Source organism: Ornithorhynchus anatinus, chromosome 21 (assembly GCF_004115215.2).
Source record: "Ornithorhynchus anatinus isolate Pmale09 chromosome 21, mOrnAna1.pri.v4, whole genome shotgun sequence".
Taxonomy (NCBI): Eukaryota; Metazoa; Chordata; class Mammalia; order Monotremata; family Ornithorhynchidae; genus Ornithorhynchus; species Ornithorhynchus anatinus.
Window position 1 is genome coordinate 12,370,159 of NC_041748.1, and position 19,504 is coordinate 12,389,662.

General features: G+C 55.2%; 1 protein-coding gene across 3 annotated transcripts in view; it reads left to right on the forward strand.

Moving 5' to 3' along the window:
* BMPER (BMP binding endothelial regulator) overlaps positions 1-19,504 on the forward strand; it is a 235,034-nt gene that overhangs the window by 170,248 nt on the left and 45,282 nt on the right. For 2 of the 3 annotated variants that reach the window (XM_029049425.2, XM_039915095.1), the window contains 2 exons: positions 3,337-3,382; positions 17,019-17,348. In XM_029049425.2, coding sequence (XP_028905258.1) covers positions 3,337-3,382; positions 17,019-17,348 — 376 coding nt within the window. The remainder of the gene's footprint in view (positions 1-3,336; positions 3,383-17,018; positions 17,349-19,504) is intronic. The other variant, XM_039915096.1, reaches the window with a different exon arrangement.

Genomic DNA, 19,504 nt, shown 5'->3' on the forward strand with positions numbered 1-19,504 from the left:
TGCTTTTTCAAAAGTTAGCCTCTGAGGAGGAATCAGCCAGCGTCACAAACCCACCTTGCCGATAAGCACCCCCATTTTGCCACCCCGTGATTTTTAATCACAATCTTGTCCTTTTCCTGATCTGTACAGTCTGTTGGAGATGGTTAGCAAAATAAATCCATGAATATTCTGCATTCCAGGCCTCACAGAACCTCTTTATTGTCCTCGGACACGCCGGCAAACGGTCTTCAGAACTTCAGAGCCTTCGTGACCACATTCTGCCTCCTAAAACCCCTCATAATCAGGCTCCTTCATGCTCTGGGCTATGTGCTCTGGAGGTCTATGACTCTGGGAAGATTCCCAATCTTCTTATTAAGGAAAATCCCCAGAGCCTGGGGATTTGTGTTTACGTGTGGGGGGGTTTCTATCCTGATGGTATTTATTTATTAAGCGTTGGCTGGATGCTTAGCACCGGAGTAAATACAAGACGATCAGATCAGAATTGGTCACCGTATCACCCGGGGTTCAGGATTGCAAACTTGCTTTAGGTGGGTGATTTACACCTCCAACCCGTGGAGGAGGAGAGAGGTTTATATGGGAAATGGAGGACCTGAGTTCTAATCCCGCTTTGCGGCTCCCCCGCTGTACAACCTTATGCCAGCCACCTAATTCTCCGTGGCTCAGTTTTCTCACCTGTAAAATGGGGGTAAAATGCCTGTTCTCCCTTCCCTTTAGACTGCAAGCCACATTTAGGATAGGGACTGTGAATAATCTGATTATCTTGTCTCTACCCCGGCACCTGGAAAAGAAGACCGTAAGCCCGTCAATCGGCAGGGACCGTCTCTCTCTGTTGCCGACTTGTTCATTCCAAGCGCTTAGTACAGTGCTCTGCACACAGTAAGCGCTCAATAAATACTATTGAATGAATGAAGAAGCACTAAACAAATTCCATTTCGATCATGATCATTATTACGGCCGTTGCGCAGGTGAAGAATCGAAGGTCAGGGAAACGAAGTGATCACCCCCACCTCCCCGCCTGCCCCAGCGTAATGCCTAGCCGAGCGAAGCCTTACTTCTGGATAGTAGAGCATCCGGGAAGGGCTGGAGAATTACTCACTGTTACCAAACTCGCAACTGCCCTGGCTCTAGCGGGCAGAAATGATTGCAGAATGGGTAGCGTGCCGCTTTCCGCGGGAAGGCAATTTGAATAACCCATTTGGAATAGCTGATAGCCCACTGGTGGATGGACGATCGTCTCGGGGAGATATTCATTCCCAACTCCCTTCTGCTGGCTAATGGAACCAAAACCCTGGGCCTCATTCTCCCCACTGTCTCTCCCACTGCCAACCTCACTCTCCCCCCCTCCCTCCTACCCGGAACTCCCTCCCCGCTTCACGTACGGAAGACCAACGTTCTCGCCATCCTCAAAGCCCCTTCTGAACGCGCGTCACATCGAGGAGGCCTTCCCTGATTCGTCCCTCATCTCTCTACCCCATTCCCCCTACACTGGTCGCTTCAGCACTTCCGCTTCATCTAAGCAATTCCTCACTCTCCCCGCCTCCTCTCGTAACGCTTACGTACCTATCTTTAAACCGCGCGGTGTAGTGGATAGAGTCAGAGGGACCCGGGTTCTAATCCCGGCTCTGCCGTTTGTCTGCCGTGTGACCCTGGGCAGGTCGCTTCACTTCTCCGGCCCTCGGTAACCTCCTCTGTAAAAGGGGGATTGAGACTTGGAGGGACTGCGTCCAACCTGTTTGGCTTGTCCCCACCCCAGAGCTTAGCAGAGTGCCTGGCACGTGGTAAGTGCTTAGCAAATACTATGATTATTATCGTCATCATTCTGCTGCCTGTATTTTATCTTCAAGTCTGTCTTCCCCCCTGAGACTGCAAGCTCCTTGAGGAGAAGGGGTCGTGTCCCTTAAGTCTCTTGTACCGTCCCAAGTGCTGTCACCCCGCTTCCTGCCGTTACGCTTATATACCCGCACTCTCCCAAGCGCTTAATGATGATGATAATAATAATGATGATGGTTGAGATATTGGTTTGGTGCTTATCCTGTGCCAAGCACGGTACTAAGGGCTGGGGTAGATAATGAGGGCCCACATGGGGCTGACGTTCTAGGTAGGAGTGAGCACAGGCATTGAATCCCCATTTTGCAGGTGAGGGAACTGAGGCACAGAGAAGTTACTGACTGGCCCAAGGTCACACAGAAGGTACGCGGCAGAGCTGGAATTAGAATCCGGGTCCTCTGACGCCCGGGCCCGTGCTCGCTTCACTAGGCCACGCTGCTTTAGATACTACTGAGTGAATGATTGGGAGCCCCCGGCTCAGGAATAGTTATAGTATTTGTTAATAATAATAACTGGGGTATTTGTTAAGTGTTTAGCATATGCCAGGTCCTGTTCTAAGCTGTGGGGTGGATTCAAGCAACTCGGGTTGGACACGGTCCCTGTCCCAGATGGGACTAATAGCCTTAATCCCCATTTTACTGATGAAGAAACTGAGGCACAGGGAAGTGAAGTGACCATTCCAGGGTCACACAGCAGACAGGTGGTGGAGGTGGGATTAGAACCCCCATCCTTCTGACTCCCAGGCCCATGCTCTAGCCACTAGGCAACGCCGCTTCTCTTCAGGACGGTGCTTGGCACCCAATAGGGCTCGCTAAAAATCATCGATCGATTGGTTGTTTTTTTATGCTATTCGCTAAGCACGAACTGAGTGTCAAGTGCTGTTCTTAGCGCTGAGGCAGGTACATGTTGATCAAGTCGCATGCAGTCCCCGTCCCACTCAGGGTTCACAGTCTAGATAGGAGGGAGGACGGGTATTTAACCCCTGTTTGACAGGTGAAGAAACTGAGGCACGGGGAAGTTGAGTGACTTGCCCACGGTCACACAACAGGCAAGCGATGAAGCCTGGATTAGAACCCGAGTCGTCCATCTCCCAGGCTATTTCCACTAGGCCACGCTTCTTCACCTACTCCCGATGGATCGATTAATCGGAAACCCCCAGTCCTGCCCACATCTCTACCAAAATTGGAGCTAGAAGTGTGCTCTGCCACAAGAAGGGACTCAGGATCCTGGCGGGGAAAAGATATGAGTCTCAAGAGTCACCAGCTTCCCTCCTAGTGAGGGTCCAAAGCCAGTAAAGTTCTTTGAAGTTTAACGTGTCTCGTTCAGGAGGACGTTCTGGATCGCCGAATCTGGGTTGAGAGCCGCTTTCCCAGAAGCGGCGGCCTCCTCCTCGCCTCCGTCCCGACAGCCCAAGAACTGATTTCAAAAGTCTATCTAGGCGCAGCGCAAACCCAGCCAACGTGATAAACCCCGCCACTGAAAGCCATCTCTTCTCTCTCTCTGCTCCAGGGTAAAATTCTGAACCAAAAAGGATGCTGCCCCGTATGCACTGAAAGTGAGTAAGTTCTCGTCGTCTTGTGCTTGTGAACTCTTGCGAGGATGGTGATTGTGTCTGCTTAACTCCTGGAGGTGGGGGCGAGGCTGACCAGCCAGGGAATTCCAGGAAAAGCCAGTCTGGGGGCCCCCAGAGAAACACGTCTCAGACAGATGAAAGAAAGAGCTCCTGTTGCCGGCGAGCTTGAGTTATGGGCGTTTGTTGTTGCTGGAGGTCAGAGAGGATGAGATAACTCTCTAGCGTCCGTTTCGGCGGGGAATGGCGTTTTCGGACAGGCCGGTCGAGACCCTGGATCTGGTTAAACCCAGCCCGATGCACCCCAGGAGGGTCTTTCTTCCAACCTTGTGAAATCTGATTGCTGCAATTTTCCCCTCCCAATTAAGGGAGACGGGCGGTGGCCAGGGGAGAAGGCCAAGAGGCCCGGCCTCCGCTGTGTGTTAAGACGCGGAGTCATCTGTAGCTATGATAAGTACCTGTAAATACCTGTTCTCCCTCCTACTTAGCCTGTGAGCCCCATATGGGACAGGGATCGTGTCCAACCCTGATTATCTTCTTTCTTCCCCAGCTCTCAGAGCGATGCTTGGCACATAGTTAAGTACTTAACGAATATCATCATTTAATTATTTCCCTTGTTACGACCCCGGGCGCTACACATAAAGATGTTTCCTCAGAGGGCGTGACGTGTGAACCCTGGCTTCACCCTTTCACCCTTCACTTCACGCCACCCTTTCTCTTCCATCTCTCTGTGCCGGCGGGTTCACCGAGGGAGCCGAGCTTCAGAAGGAATCCAACCTATTCTAAACCATTAATCGGATTTGTTGTCCTCCCCCCAAATAACAACTGGGGTGTTTCTCAAGAGCTTACTCTGTGCCGAGCACTGTACTAAGCACAGGTGTAGCTACGAGATGATCAGGTCAGACACTGTTCCCTTTCCCACTCGAGGCTCCAAGGAGGAGGGAGAACAAAGACTTTTGCCGATGATGTAACTGAGGCACAGAAAGGTTGAGCGGCTAGCCCAAGGTCACACAGCAAATAGGGCTGGGATTAAAACTCTCGGACTCCCAGGCCCAGTGCTCTTTCCACCGGGCCGTGAGGCTTCTCAACCGGCCGAGAGTCAGCGGAGAAAATGGCAGAGGAGCCACCCAGAACCCAAATATGGAGCTTCCAGAAATTCGTCCCTGATTATGGAAAGAGGGAAGGGCTGGGAAGGGCCGGGGCGGTGGGGTCGCCTTGTCTAGCCGGGTGGGCAAATGCCGTATCACACTTCATTCCGGGGAAAAGCCATCGCCGGGTTCAAGGCTGGCTCTCCCTGAATGATGATTGCTGTATTTGTTGAGCGCTTACTGTGTGCCGGGCATTGTAATAATGATGATGATAATAATAATTATGGTATTTGTTAAGCGCTTACCATGTGCCAGGCACCGTCCTAAGCGCTGGGGTGGATATCGGTTGGGTGGACCCAGTCCCTGTCCCGTGTGGGGCTCACAGTCTTCGATCCCCGTATTACAGATGAGGAAACGGGCACAGAGAAGTGAAGTGATTTGCCCAGAGTCACACAGCAGACGAGAGGAGGAGCCGAGATTAGGACCCTGGTCCTTCCGACTCCCGGGCCCGGGCGCCGTCCACTAAGCCGCGCCGCTTCTCTAAACCCTGGTCTGACCCCTCCAAGCCGTGTGGCCCTTTTAGGAGCCGGGGGCTGGGCCGGGCTTGCTGAAGTCAGAATTTCCCAGCTGGTTGGTCTTAATTCTAATAATCGGTCACTCTTCATTCATTCCATGGTATTTATCGAGCGCTTACTATGTGCGGAGCACTGTACCAAGCGCTTGGCATGGACAAATCGGTAACAGATAGAGGCGGTCCCCTGCCCTGTGACGGGCTTACGGTCTAATTGGAAACAGTCCCTGATCCTCATAGAGCTCACAGTCCGAGTAGGAGGGAGAACAAGTAGTGAAGCCCCAATTTACAGATGAGGAAACTGAGGTCATAGGGATTTGCCCAAGGTCACCCAGCAGGGAGGTGGTGGAGCTGAGATTAGCATAATAATAATAATAGTAATAATAACGTCGGTATTTGTTAAGCGCTTACTGTGTGCAGAGCACAGTTCTAAGCGCCGGGGGAGATACAGGGAAATCGGGTCGTCCCACGTGAGGCTCACAGTTAATCCCCGTTTTCCAGATGAGGTAACTGAGGCACGGAGAAGTGAAGTGACTCGCCCACGGTCACACAGCTGACAGGTGGCAGAGCCGGGATAACTCAGAGAACTCAGATCCTCTGACACTCCGGCCCAGGCTCTTACCACTAGGCCGTGTGGCTTAGTTGAGCCAAACCATTTGGCCCACCTCCGTTGACTCGGAGACACTTGGCGAGATTCGGGAGTCGGGGGCTTCATCAGGGAAGGGTACCCCGGTGGATGCGTTCGTTCCCTGGCAGAACGACGCCCGCCGTCCGATTCCCCCAGACCGACCGAGGCGGTCAGCCAGGGCCCAACTCAGGTCTTAGGTGGATGCCACGATGAGAGACCCACTCAGTCCCCCAGAAAAGCGAGAGGACCCTCCCACACCTCCATCGCACCCAGGCCACCGGGTTCATCCTCAGACCCCTAGCTGGTTTAGGCGGAGAGATAAATCTTCTACCTCTCTAAAGACTCAAACCATCTTAGCCCCAAATACCAGGCTATTGGTCTCGTAGCCTAGCCTGACGGTGAGACGTGACCCTTGACCCTTACGGCCTCTTAAGGATACTGAAAATGTCCGGCGTCAGAAAAATCTGAGCGTGATTTAGGCCGGGACTCACAACCCCGCCGAACCAAAGGGGGGGTGGTCCTATCTGTGGTTGGCAACTTCGCTGCGGGAGACGGGACGGGAGGGAATTTCATTTGGACGGGGAGAGATTCCCTTCTAAGACCCCGTCCCCAGGGAATTAGGAAAGCGTTCCCGGCATCCGAGCCTCCTGGCCGGCCTCTGCTCTTTCTTTTCCAAATGGAAGGAATTGGGTTCAGTTGGAACAGCCTGGCGAAGAAATATTTCAAGCGATCCAAATGAACTTGCTACAGCGTGTGGTGCGGGCATGACATCCCGCAGAGCGAGGGTGCAGGTCTGCAAAAACCGCCCACCTCACTCATGCGGGAGTCCGGGGCCGGCGCCCTCATCAACCGCTGGGGAACGGGTACCTACCGTCCCGCGGTCCGGCCGGCCGCCTTGGGAAAAGCTGCCCCACTAGATGGGTGGGCAGAGGTCGGGGGGACCCCGGCAGGCTCCCCGGAGTCCGCCCCTCGCACTCCCGTCCACCCTCACCCCCGACTCTGCCCGGGCAGAAGCGTGCAGGGCCCGGGATGCGGGTTGGAGACCCGCGGGCTGGCCCAGGGTCACTCCCGGTGACCAAGGTCGTGCCCGGTGACTCCCAGAACGTCCTTCTGCCCGAACCCCAAGCTGACCCGGAGACCGAGGGGCGCAGATCGTGGCCAGCGGGCCCTGACCAACGGCAGGCAGTTGGCTCTGGCACAGGCAGTGGCAGAGCTCCGCTTCGATCCAGGAGGGGGTTAAGGAGGCTACCAAATAGCCCTGTGGTGGGAAGGGGAGAGACGGAGAAAGAGATGGAAAGAAAGAAGTAAAGGGAGAGAGAGAGCAAGAAAGAAAGAAAAAAGAGGGAGAGAGAAAGAGAGAGAAAGAAAGAGCCTCTTTTGGAAATGCAGCACCCTGAACAGCCGGTGCCAGAGTAATCCTGGAAATGGGGGGCTTGGCATAGGAATAATAGCGTTGGTATTTGTTAAGCACTGTTCTAAGCGCTGGGGTAGATACAGGGTAATCAGATTGTCCCACGTGAGGCTCACCGTCTTAATCCCCATTTAACAGATGAGGTAACTGAGGCCCAGAGAATAATAATACTACTAATGTTGGTATTTGTTAAGCGCTTACTATGTGCCAAGCACTGTTCTAAGCACCGGGGCAGTACAGGGTAATCAGGTTGTCCCACTTGTCAGCTGTGTGACCGTGGGCCAGTCACTTCACTTCTCTGAGCCTCGGTTACCTCATCTGTAAAATGGGGATTGAGACTGTGAGCCCCACACGGGACAGGCACTGTTTCCAACCCCAATGCCTGACACAGAGTAAGCGCTTCAAAAAATCCCATAATTATTATTATTCTTATTAAGCATTGTTCCCTGTCCCACGTAGGGCTCACGCTTTTGTCCTCATTTTACAGATGAGGTAACTGAGGCCCAGAGAAGTGAAGTGACTCGCCCACAGTCACACAGCTGACGAGTGGCCGAGCCGGGGTTCGAACCCATGGCCTCCGACTCCCAAGCCCGGGCTCTTTCCACTGAGCCACGCTGCTTCAAGTCAAGTGACTTGCCCACAGTCACACGGCTGACAAGTGGCGGAGCCTGGATTCGAACCCATGGCCTCCGACTCCCGAGCCCGGGCTCTTTCCATGGAGCCACGCTGCTTCCCGCGCTGCTTGGAAGGCCAAGCATGTCCGTAGGGAATTAGTCCGCAGCGCCTTAGCTATTACGTCTTCACGTACGTACTGTATACACGCTACTTACGTACTACATACCTCCAGTTGAGCTATATTTGTATTTGTTAAGTGCTTACTATGTGCAGAGCACTGTTCTGAGCGTCTATGTCTGTATATAACAGCTTCCCCTCTTTTTTTATGTTATTTGTTAAGAACTTACTCAGTGCAAGCCACTGAACTAAGTGCTGGGATAGATATAAGCTAATCAAAAGTCGGACACCATCCCTGCCCTTACGGTTATTAATCCTCATTTTACGCCGAGACGACCGAGGCCCAGGGAAGTTAAGTAGTAATAATAATAACGTCGGTATCTGTTAAGCGCTTACTATGTGCCGAACACCGTTCTGAGCGCTGGGGGTAGAGACGGGGGAATCAGGATGTCCCACGTGGGGCTCACCGTCTTCATCCCCATTTTACAGATGAGGGAACTGAGGCACCGAGAAGTGAAGTGACTCGCCCGCAGTCACACAGCTGACAAGTGGCCGAGCTGGGATTCGACCTCAGGACCTCTGACTCCAAAACCCGGGCCCTTTCCACCGAGCCACGCTGCTTCTCTAAGTGACTTCTCCAAAGTCACACGGCGGACAAGGGGCAGAGGCAGGATTAGAACCCAGATACCTCTGACTCAAAGGCTCACGTTCCAGCGACTGGGCTACGTACTTAACCTACTATTGAGGTGTGCGTCCATGCGTGTCCCTATAGAGAAGCAGCGTGGCTCAGTGGCAAGAGCCCGGGCTTGGGAGTCAGAGGTCATGGGTTCCAATCCCGGCTCCGCCGCTCGGCAGCTGGGTGACCGTGGGCAAGTCACTTCACTTCCCTGTGCCTCAGTTCCCTCATCTGAGCCTCACGTGGGACAACCCGATGACCCTGTACCTACCCCGGCGCTTAGGCCGGTGCTCTGCACCTAGTAACCGCTTAACAAATACCAACACGATTACTATTATTATTATAAATCAAACATCGATATGTATCACACACATACATATAGAAACCATTCCTCGTGCGCATATACGTAATATATATAAAAAATACGCACACCATGCGCACATTATGTAATGAGAGAAGCAGCGCGGCTCAGTGGAGAGAGCCCGGGCTTGGGAGTCAGAGGTCACGGATTCGAATGCCGGCTCTGTCACTAGTCAGCTGTGTGACTGTGGGCGAGTCACTTCACTTCTCTGTGCCTCAGTGACCTCATCCGTAGAATGGGGATGAATACCGTGAGCCTCACGTGGGACAACCTGCTTCCCCTGTAACTACCCCAGCGCTCAGAACGGTGCTCTGCCCGTAGTAAGCGCTTAACAAATACCAACATAATAATCATTCATTCCTTCAATAGTATTTATTGAGCGCTTACTACGGGCAGAGCACTGTACTGAGCGCTTGGAACGAACAAGTCGGCCACAGATAGAGACGGTCCCTGCCGTTTGGCGAATCAAACGCCTAGATGTATTGAACACATACATATAGAAACCTTTCCTCATGTGCATATACGTAGTCTGTATAAAAAATACACACCCTGTGCACACGTGTATATCCATATACAATCAACCGAACAACGGGATTTATTGAGCCCCTGCTGTGTGCGGAACGTTGTTCTAAGCATTTAGGGGAGATGGAAGACATGTTGCCTGCCCAGAATCAACTTAAGGTCTAGACCATTTGTATAAATTCATCATTTACAGATATGTACACAAATTCTCCCCCTCCCCGCCATTATTTAGTAATATCCCTATTTGAAGACGATTCCCAGTTGGCAAGGGTTCACTACTGGGTGCGGAGTAGCTGAAGAGATACACGCTGTGTTTCTCTGTCTCTTTCTCGCTCCCCACCCACCCCAGAGCTGTTTTGGCTTTCGACCCCCGATCTCCCAATGCTCTGCTGCCGAGCTTTCAGGAAATACCCAATTCCTGGGCCTCGCACGACCGCCTTTCTCCTGGTTGGCAGGGCCCTCAGGTGAGGAGGCAGCCGGGTTCATCTTCAGGCCTGGTTCAAGACTCTTTTCCCTCTTTTTTAAGGGATCTGTTAAGCACAGGGAAGCAGCGTGGCTCGGTGGAAAGAGCCCGGGCTTGGGAGTCAGAGGTCGTGGATTCGAATCCCGGCTCTGCCTTGTCAGCCGTGTGACTGTGGGCGAGACACTTCACTTCTCGGTGCCTCCGTGACCTCCTCTGTAAAATGGAGATCAAGACTGCGAGCCTCACGTGGGACAAGCCGATGACCCTGTATCTCCCCCAGCGCTTAGAACGGTGCTCTGCACATGGTAAGCGCTTAAATACCAACATCATTATTATTATTATTCTGTGTTGGGCACTGTACTAAGCGCTGGGATAGATCCAAGCTAATCAGGTGGGACGTAGTCCCTGTCCCACTGGGGGCAGCGTGGCTCAGTGGAAAGAGCCCGGGCTTGGGAGTCAGGGGTCATGGGTTCGAAGCGCGGCTCTGCCACCTGTCAGCCGTGTGACTGTGGGCAAGTCACTTCACTTCTCTGGGCCTCAGTTACCTCATCTGGAAAATGGGGATGAAGACTGTGAGCCTCCCGTGGGACGACCTGATGACCCTGTATCTACCCCAACCCTTAGAACAGTGCTCTGCGCATAGTAAGCGCTTAACAAATACCAACATTATTATTATTATCCTACTAATCCCCATTTTACAGATGACGTAACTGAGGCAAAGAGCAGTGAAGGGTCTTGCCTGAGCTTAGACGGGAGTCAAGTGGAGGCGCCGGGATTAGAACCCAGATACTTCTGATCGCAAGGCGACCCTTCTTCCCCCCCCGCCTCTTCCCTTCCCCGTCGCTTTTCTTGTGCAGCCGACCCCGGCCGCGGTTGGGCTGAGAAGGGCTGACGTTGACGACGACGATGATGTGGGTATCTGTTAAGCGCTTACTATGCGCGGAGCGCTGTTCTAAGCCCTGGGGTAGACACGGGGGAATCAGGTTGTCCCACGTGGGGCTCACGGTCTCGATCCCCATTTTACAGCTGAGGGAACCGAGGCCCAGAGAGGTGAAGCGACTCGCCCACGGTCACACAGCTGACAAGTGGCCGAGCCGGGATTCGAACCCGTGACCCGTGACTCCAAAGCCCGGGCCCTTTCCACTGTGCCACGCCTGGCTCAGCGTCCCTTCCGGGGTACAGGTGCTGCTCATCAAGCCACACAGCCCCCCGGGTGGAAAATGGATGGATCGATCGACCGATGGCGTACACCGAGTGCTTTCTGTCCTTAATACTTGGGGAAGTCCGGTAGGGTTGGTCGACAAGAGCGATGCCCTCAATGATAATAATGACGACGGCAATCGCGATGGTATTTGTTAAGCGCTTCCTATGTGCCGAGCACTGTTTACGAGGGCCTGAAATGAGTTACAGAAAGGGGAAGCGGCATCCGTTCCTTTCCGCAAAAGGAAGGGCAGAAGCTGGTATTTCTTCCCTCCTCCAAGGTCTGTTCGGCTTGGCCGCCCCCAGCCCGCTTCGGGCCAGCCCGGGCGAGCGAGACCCGGCATCTGGACGTCTTGGCCGCGGCCCGCTCCGCCGAGTCCCGGGAGAGCGATCGCGGGAAGCCGGGGCCTCGGGTTTCTTTCGTTCCCGCTGCCGCCCTAGCCGCCTCTGCTAGAGGAGCACATTTTTCAATTCCGTGCTTCTCGATTTCAGGCCGCCTCTCCCGCCCCCGCCGGTCCATCCCCCCCGCCCCCCCCCGGCCCGACCTCAGTTCCCCTCGGGGGACCGGGCTGGCGGCCTGGCCGGGACCGGGGGAGGCCAGACGGGGGGTCCTGCTCCTCTCGCTCTGGGAGAGGGGGGTGATTGTGGGAGTGAAACAACTGGCTGAACTCAGGCACCTCAGTTTTTACTGGAATCCCGGTGGGTCGCACAGCCGCCCACGTGCACGGCGGAATCCCCGCGAGTCCGCAGACGTTCTTCCGGGCTGGAACCCCACGTCTTGTTGATGTGGATTTCACGTGGACCGACCTCTAACTGCCTCTCCCCCGTCCCTCCCATGGATTGGGGTGACCCCGAGGGCTCCCTCAGTGACCGAGATCCCTACCCCCTCCGACTCCGGCTCCCCTCCGTCTACAGCGGTTGGCCAGAGGTCCGGGTGCCTGCCCTGTGCTCCCCGCTCCGCCCCCACCCGCCGGGGGTATCCGTGTAACGGTAACTGTGGTATTTGTTAAGCGCCTACTATGTGCCGAGCACTTTACCGAGCGATGGGGTAGGGAGCGGCAGATGGAGTCGGACGCGGTCCCTGTCCCACGTGGGGGTCCCGGTCTCAATCCCCATTTTACGACGAGGGAACCGAGGCACAGAGAAGTGAGGCGACTTGCCCGAGGTCACACAGCAGACAAGAGGCAGAGCTGGGATTAGAACCCATGACCTTCTGACTCCCAGGCCCGTGGCCTATCCCAGATCACGATCAGGGCCTCCTCTGTGGATTACCCCTAGTGCCCCTTGACCACAAGACCCTATTAATAGGAATTAATAGGGCTTGGCAGTCAGAGGTCACGGGTTCGAATGCCGGCCCTGCCACTTGTCAGCTGTGTACCTGTGGGCAAGTCACTTAGCTTCTCTGTGCCTCGGTTACCTCATCTGTAAAATGGGGATTAAGACTGCGAGCCTCACGGGGGACAAGTTGATGACCCTGTATCCACCCCAGCGCTTAGAACAGTGCTCTGCCCATAGTAAGCGCTTAACGAATACCAGCATTGTTATTCATAGAGAGCCGTTACCTTTTCGGAAAGGAACTGACTCGGCTGCCCCCCCCCCGAGCGTAGCAGCATTATCATTATTATCATATTTAAGAGCTTATTATGTGCCAAACCCGGTACTGATCACTGTGGTGGAGGTCAGTGTATCAGGCCGGACACAATCCCGGACCCACGAGCGGCTCACAAGTTTCGGGAGGCAGAACAAGTGTGAAACCCCATTAGACGGATGAGGAAACTGAGGCACAGAGAAGTTGAGTGACTCGCCCAAGTTATCCAATGGGTAAGTGATGGAGGCAGGGTTAGAACCTCCATCTCCCAGTCGCGTGCTCTCTCTGGAAGACCACCCTGCCTGCCCGGGCTCCACCCCGTCATCCCGCTCCCCCGGCCCCCCCAGCTGCCGGCGTTTGCCTTCGGCGACCTTTGACACCGCCTCTGCCTCCGGCCTCGGGAACGGGCACGAGCACCTGTCAGGGGAAAGAGGAGAGAGGCAGAGAGCGGGGCCTTACTCCCTCGCAGTGCCCAGATTCCCCGGAACAGGCCGACGGGCACAGGAAGAATCCCTCCCCAGAATGGAACGCGTCCGCCACAGGGGCTGTTGCAGGTTTTGGAAATCGAGGGTGGTCGTTTGCACAGTGGATCCTCTTCTCTGAGCGGCGGAAGTTGGAAAACGTGGAAAGGGCACTGGTCTGGTAGCCGGAGGACCTACTTTCTGATTCCGACCCTGCGTTGCTTGCCGTGTGCCCTCGGGGAAGTCACCTAACGTCTCTGTTCTACAGTTTCCTCACTGGTAAAACTGGAATTCAATAGCGGCCCGCCCTCCTACTTAGACCGCGAGCCTGGCGTAGAATAGAAACTGTGCCCAATCTAATTATCTCCTGTCTACCCCAGTGCTCAGTACAGTGCTTGACATATAACAAGTGCCTAACAAATAGCCTGATCGTTTCATTCAGTCGTATTTATTGAGCACTTAACTGTGTGCAAAGCACTGAAGTAAGCGCTTGGGAGCGTAAAGTACAATAACGGATACATTCCCTGCTCACAGTGAGGTCACAGTCTAGAAGGGGAGGTAGATATTAATACAAATGAATACGTAAATGGATTCCAGGAATATTCCTACGTGCCGTGGGGCTGGAAAGCAGGATGAAGTAAAGGAGCAAGTCAGGGCGCCGCAGAAGGGAGTGGGAGAAAGGAGTGGAGGGCTTAGTCGCGGAAGGCCTCCTGGAGGAGACGTGCCTTTAACAAGGCTTCGAAGTCGGGGAGCGCAGTTATCTGTCTGTTATGAGGAAGGAGGTTGTTTCAGCCCAGAGGCCGGATGTGGATGAGAGCTTGTCAGCGGTGAGTTAGACGAGACTGAGGTACAGTGAGAAGGTTTAGCCTTAGAGGAACAGACGGTGCGGGCTGGGTTGTAGTAGGAGAGCATTCATTCAATTGTATAAATAAAATTATGGATAAGTACATACATACCCAAGGAAATCAGAGCAAAGGGAGCGAGTTGGGGTGACGCGGAGGGGAGGGGGAACTGAGGAAAATGGGGGCTTAGTCTGGGAAGGCCTCTTGGAGGGGGTGAGCCTTCATCCGGGCTTTGAAGCGGGGGGCGTGTGATTGGCGGATTTGAGGACGGAGGGCGTTCCGGGCCAGAGGTGGGACGTGGGCCAGGGGTCGACGGCGGGACAAGCCAGAACGAGGCCCAGTGGGAAGGTTAGCACCAGAGGAGCAGACGGTGTGGGCTGGGATGAAGCGGGGGAGAAGGGAGGTGAGGTAAGAAGGGGCAAGGGGGTGGAGACCTTTGAAGCCAATAGTGACAAGCTTTTGTTTGATATGGAGGTCGATAGGCAACCACTGGAGATTTGGGAGGAGCGCGGGCGGGGTGACACGCCCAGACGTTTCTATGGAAAGAAAATCCGGGCAGCAGAATGAAGTATCAACTGAAACGGGGAGAGACAGGAGGTTGGGAGGTCAGAAAGGAGGCTGTTGCAGTAATCCCGTCGGGATAGGATGACTGTGCTAACCCGGTAGAGGTTTGGATGGCGACGAAAGGGCGGATCTCGGCGACGTTAGCGAGGTGAGGTAGGAGGGGGCGGTGATCCTTATTATAATTAGTATTATTGGCCACTCTCTGGGGTAAAGGTTCTGTCAGGGAGAGCCCGCAGCTATCCAGGCCCAAATGCCAGTTTGCTGGCACTCTCAGCGGTCTCAGGTAGGCATCGGAAAGGGCGTCTCCCCACCCCCGTCTCCCCCGTCGACACAGAGCCGAGTCGGGGGGGCCCTGATCCGGCACTAACTCTGGTGGTTTGGGGGCCCCAGGGCCGGCTCAGATCCCGTTGTCCGCTCTCGGGCAGGAGGGAGATCGCAGGTTGATTGACCCCACACCCGGTGGGCGGAGCAGAGAGGGCCGTCCGCTCGCCACGGCGACGACGGGAACGGCGACGTGCTGGCGACGGCCGGCTCGGTCTCCGGAAGGTTACCTGGGCTCTGGGAGAAGAGCCGAGCACTCAAGCTCTCCCGGACACCCGAGACCGTGTTTTTCTTTGAACTTGTCCCGCACGTGTCCTTGGTTCAAAGAAAGCGGATTTGGGATCGGACATTAATCTCTCCAGATATCCAAACAAACTCTCCTTATTTTCACTGCGTTGCGTCAAACTGACATATGACGTGACACGATGTAACAACAGAAAACAACATCGCTCTACAGAACGGGCACGGAATGAAAAACAAATATTTCTTTTGGATCTCGCCGGTGCTCTCCGTGAGCGGACTCATCTGTAAATGTCATGGTTTCTTGGAAGTTTGATCCTCAATCATTCAGACGAAGATAAAGAGAGGGGTCTACGGGGTGGGAGGGTTACCCGATTCCCTGGGCCTGTCCCGTTACTTGCCTCTTCCTGCCCTTCCTTGACGAAAGTGAAGCAAAAGCGAGGCGGCTTGGCCTCGTGGATGGAGCACGGGCCTGGGAGTCAGAAGGACCTGGGTTCCGATCCCTCCTCTGCCGCCTGCCTGCTGTGACCTTGGGCAAGTCGCTTTCACTTCTCCGTGCCTCCGTTACCTCCTCTGTAAAAGGGGGATTGAGACGGTGAGTCCTGTGCCGGACAGGGGCCGTGTCCAACCTGACTTCCTTGTATCTGCCCCAGAACTTAGAACGGTACCCGGCACAAAGTAAATGCTTAACAAATACCGTAAAAATCAGTAGTGCCATAGGTCTGATTAGGGAATGCTATCCCGGACGATTTCCCTGTTCCTTGTTTCCTGGACCCTTTAGGGCTAAGGTGGAAATCGGGACCAGGGAGGCAGAATTGAGGAAAGTGACATCAGGGTTCTTTTGAGAAAAAGGGACCTCATTTGGTCACTTAACACCTCGGCGCCTTCCTGAGCATTTTCTCCGCACACCTATTTTCGGGTGTCAGACCGTGACCTCCTCTCTGGACGGTGAGCTCCATGTGGGCAGAGAATGCGTCTTCCAACTCTCTTGTATTGGACTTTCCCACGCGCCTAGTACCGTGCTCTGCACACCGTAAACGCTCAATGAATACCATTGATTGGTTGATTGATTGACAGGAGGCTGGCATCTGGGAGCACTGAACGAGGACCCGGTTTGGGATTTCAGTTCAGGGAAACCAGGCAACCAAGCGCAGGGCTCCCCAGTGGGGAAGAACCATAATCACTTAATCAGTTGAATTTATTGAGGGCTTACCGGGTGCCGAGCACCGTACTAAGCGCTTGGGGGAGTACGATACAACAGAGTCGGTAGACGCGTCCCCCGCCTGTGTGACCCGTTTGTCTGCTGTGTGTGCGAGCCGCTTAACTTCTCTGTGCCTCAGTTACCTCGTCTGTAAAATGGGGATTGAGATCGTGAGCCTCACGTGGGACAACCCGATTACACTTTACCCCAGCGCTTAGAACGGTGCTCGGCACATAGTAAGCGCTTAGAAAATACCACAATGATAGTATTAATGATGATAAGGGGCTTTGGGTCAATGGACTCTTAAATGAATAATTTAGAGGACCCAAACGAGGGAATCTCAGGGAGAGGGGGGAAGGGTGGAGCCTCCGGTCTCACCGCCCCTGCCCCCGTCCGCTGCCCGGCGTGGCCTCTGGGGCGGATCGGGAGCCCCGGTTTAGCGTTCAGCCCTCGTCTTCCGCTTCGGAATCATGGGGCTTGTGGCTGGGAAGAGACATTTCCAACGGAATTCGGTGGGTTTGCAGAATGCGGTGAGAAGAGCCCCAGAATCCCGCTCGGTCCCGTCGGACCGTCGGACCGTCGACTCGGACGCCCATCCCTCTCTCCCCGTGCTCCTGGACGTCGGCGACCCCGCCCCAGCCCCTCAGACTCCTCCCGGCTGCCATTCGGGACCCCTTCCGTTTCGCTAACCCCGCTCTCCGATGTCTCTCACGCTGGTTTTGGTCTCGCTTTTGTTTCTCACTCGCCTACAGAGCCCGGAGTTTGCACCGTGTTCGGAGATCCCCACTACAACACTTTTGACGGACGGACATTTAACTTTCAGGGAACGTGTCAGTACGTTTTGACGAAAGACTGCTCCTCCTCTGCCCCGCCCTTCCAGGTGCTGGTGAAGAACGACGCTCGCCGGACGCGCTCGTTCTCCTGGACTAAATCTGTGGATCTGGTCATGGGCGGGAGCACGCTCAGCTTACAGCAACATCTCACGGTCAAGTGGAACGGAACCCGGATCGCCCTGCCCTCCGAGACGCCCCAGTTTCGGATCGACCTCGACGGCTACCTGCTGAAAGTGACCGCCGAAGCAGGTGTGACCTCCTGGGGTCAGGCCGCCGGAGGCCCGGCGCCTTCCTCCTCCTCCTCCTCCTCTTCCTCGGCCGGGCTATCGACGGTCTCCTCCAGCCGGGCGGCACGGCCCCGTGGCTCGAGCACGGGCCCGGGCGTCGGAGGGACCCGGGTTCGAACGCCGGTTCCCCCACTTGTCCGCTGAGTGGCCGCAGGTCGCGGCGCTTCCCTGTGCCTCAGTTCCCTCGTCTGTAAAATGGGGACTGGGACTGCGAACCCTATGTGGGACGGGGACTGGGTCCGACCCGATCATCTTGTTTCTACCCCGGTGCTTAGAACAGTCTCTGGCATACAGAAAGCGCTTAACAAATACCACAGTTATTACCGTGAAGCTTGTGGTGGGCAGAGAACGTGCCCATGATAGCGTTTTATCGCAAGTGCTCAGTACGGTGGTCTGCATTCAGTAAGTGCCGAACAGATCCGACTTACTGACTGGACTGCAAAGCACCGTACTAAGCGTTTGGGCGAGTACAAGGCAGTCCAACCGGGAGATGCGATCTCTGCTCAAAAAGAGCTTAGGATCTACAGGTGCGGACGAGCTTTAAAATAAATGAATGAGGGAAATAGAATATATGCAGCGGGGGCATGGGCACTGGGATGATACAAAACAATCAGTCCCTGTCCCACAAGGACCTCGCAGTTAAAGTAGGAGGAAGACCGGGTGTGGGCTTCCCATTGTACAGATAAGGAAACCGAGGCACAGCGAAGCGAAGTGACCGGCCAGAGTCACACGGCAGACAAGCGGCGGAGCCGGGATCAGCCTGACCTCCGGGCAACGGGTTCTTTCCACCACGTCGGGGGTGCTCAGCCTGAGTAATAAGAGGCCACTGGGGATGCTCTGCGGGGGTGTGACACCGGCCCGGGCCCACGCGGTGGGCTACTGGCTCCGAGGGTACTAGCCACCGGCTTCCACACGCCGTCCGATTCTCGTGCTTCGGCGGCCGCTGCGTTCCCCACGTCGGCCCGGGTCCTGGTGCCATTTTGGGCTGGTGAACGGGATCCGTTCTAGAAGCCCCAGTCATCATCCGGCTCTGCCGCGTGTGGTTCTCTGTCGCCAGAAAGGAATGCTGTCTACTGAGCACCTTTCCACAGGACCGAGCGAACGAGCGGAAAGACGCCCCTCGGGCTCGAAAGAGGCGCCCGAAGCCAAAGGGGCCCGCGTTGGAATGACCCGGAAGCCCCTCCGCAGCTCTCAGAAACGGGGTCTGCGTAACAGCTCGTGATTATTTCCCAGTTGCGGGTGTGGCTGTGGGTGTCTGTCTACTCACGCCCATTCCCCGGCTCCCCGTTCAAAGCCCCGACAGGCAGGATCTCCCTCTGCGGGTCTGGGGGCGGCCACCGAGGCGGGAGCGGCCCGCCTCGCTTCCCCGTGGGCGCATCGAGGCGATCTTCCGGTCGGCTGAAGCCCCTTCTCCGAGAAAGCCGGCCACGGCGGCGTCCCCGCCTCGTTCGTCCGCTGCCCCAACGGGCCGCTGCCTCGGAAAGGGCCGAGAAGCGGCGTAGCCTGGTGGATGACGCACGGGCCTGGGAGCCGGGAGGACCTGGGTTCTGATCCTGGCTCCACCTCTTGTCTCTTCGTGTGACCTTGGGCGAGTCGTGTAGCATCTCGGTACCTCAGTTACCTCATCCGTACAATGGGAATTGAGGCAGCCAGCCCCATGGAGACGTGCACCGTGTCCGACCCGATCGTTAGCTTGCAACTAGCCCAGCGCTCGGTACGGTACCCGACACGTAGGAAGAAGTTAACCAACGCCGTAAAAAAGAACCCCGTCCATTTCTCGTGTGCTCTGTTTATATAATTATCATCCTGGCCATCATTAGTTGTTGATAATTTTAATATCTGTTAAGGGCGTATACTACTAATAATAATAATGTTGGTATTCGTTAAGCGCTTACTATGTGCGGAGCACCGTTCTAAGCGCCGGAGTAGATACAGGGTAATCAGGTTGTCCCACGTGAGGCTCACAGTCTTAATCTCCATTTTACAGAAGAGGGAACTGAGGCGCAGAGAAGTGGAGTGACTTGCCCACAGTCACCCAGCCGACAAGTGGCGGGGCCGGGATTCGAACCCATAACCTCTGACGCCTAAGCCCGGGCTCTTTCCGCTGAGCCACGCTGC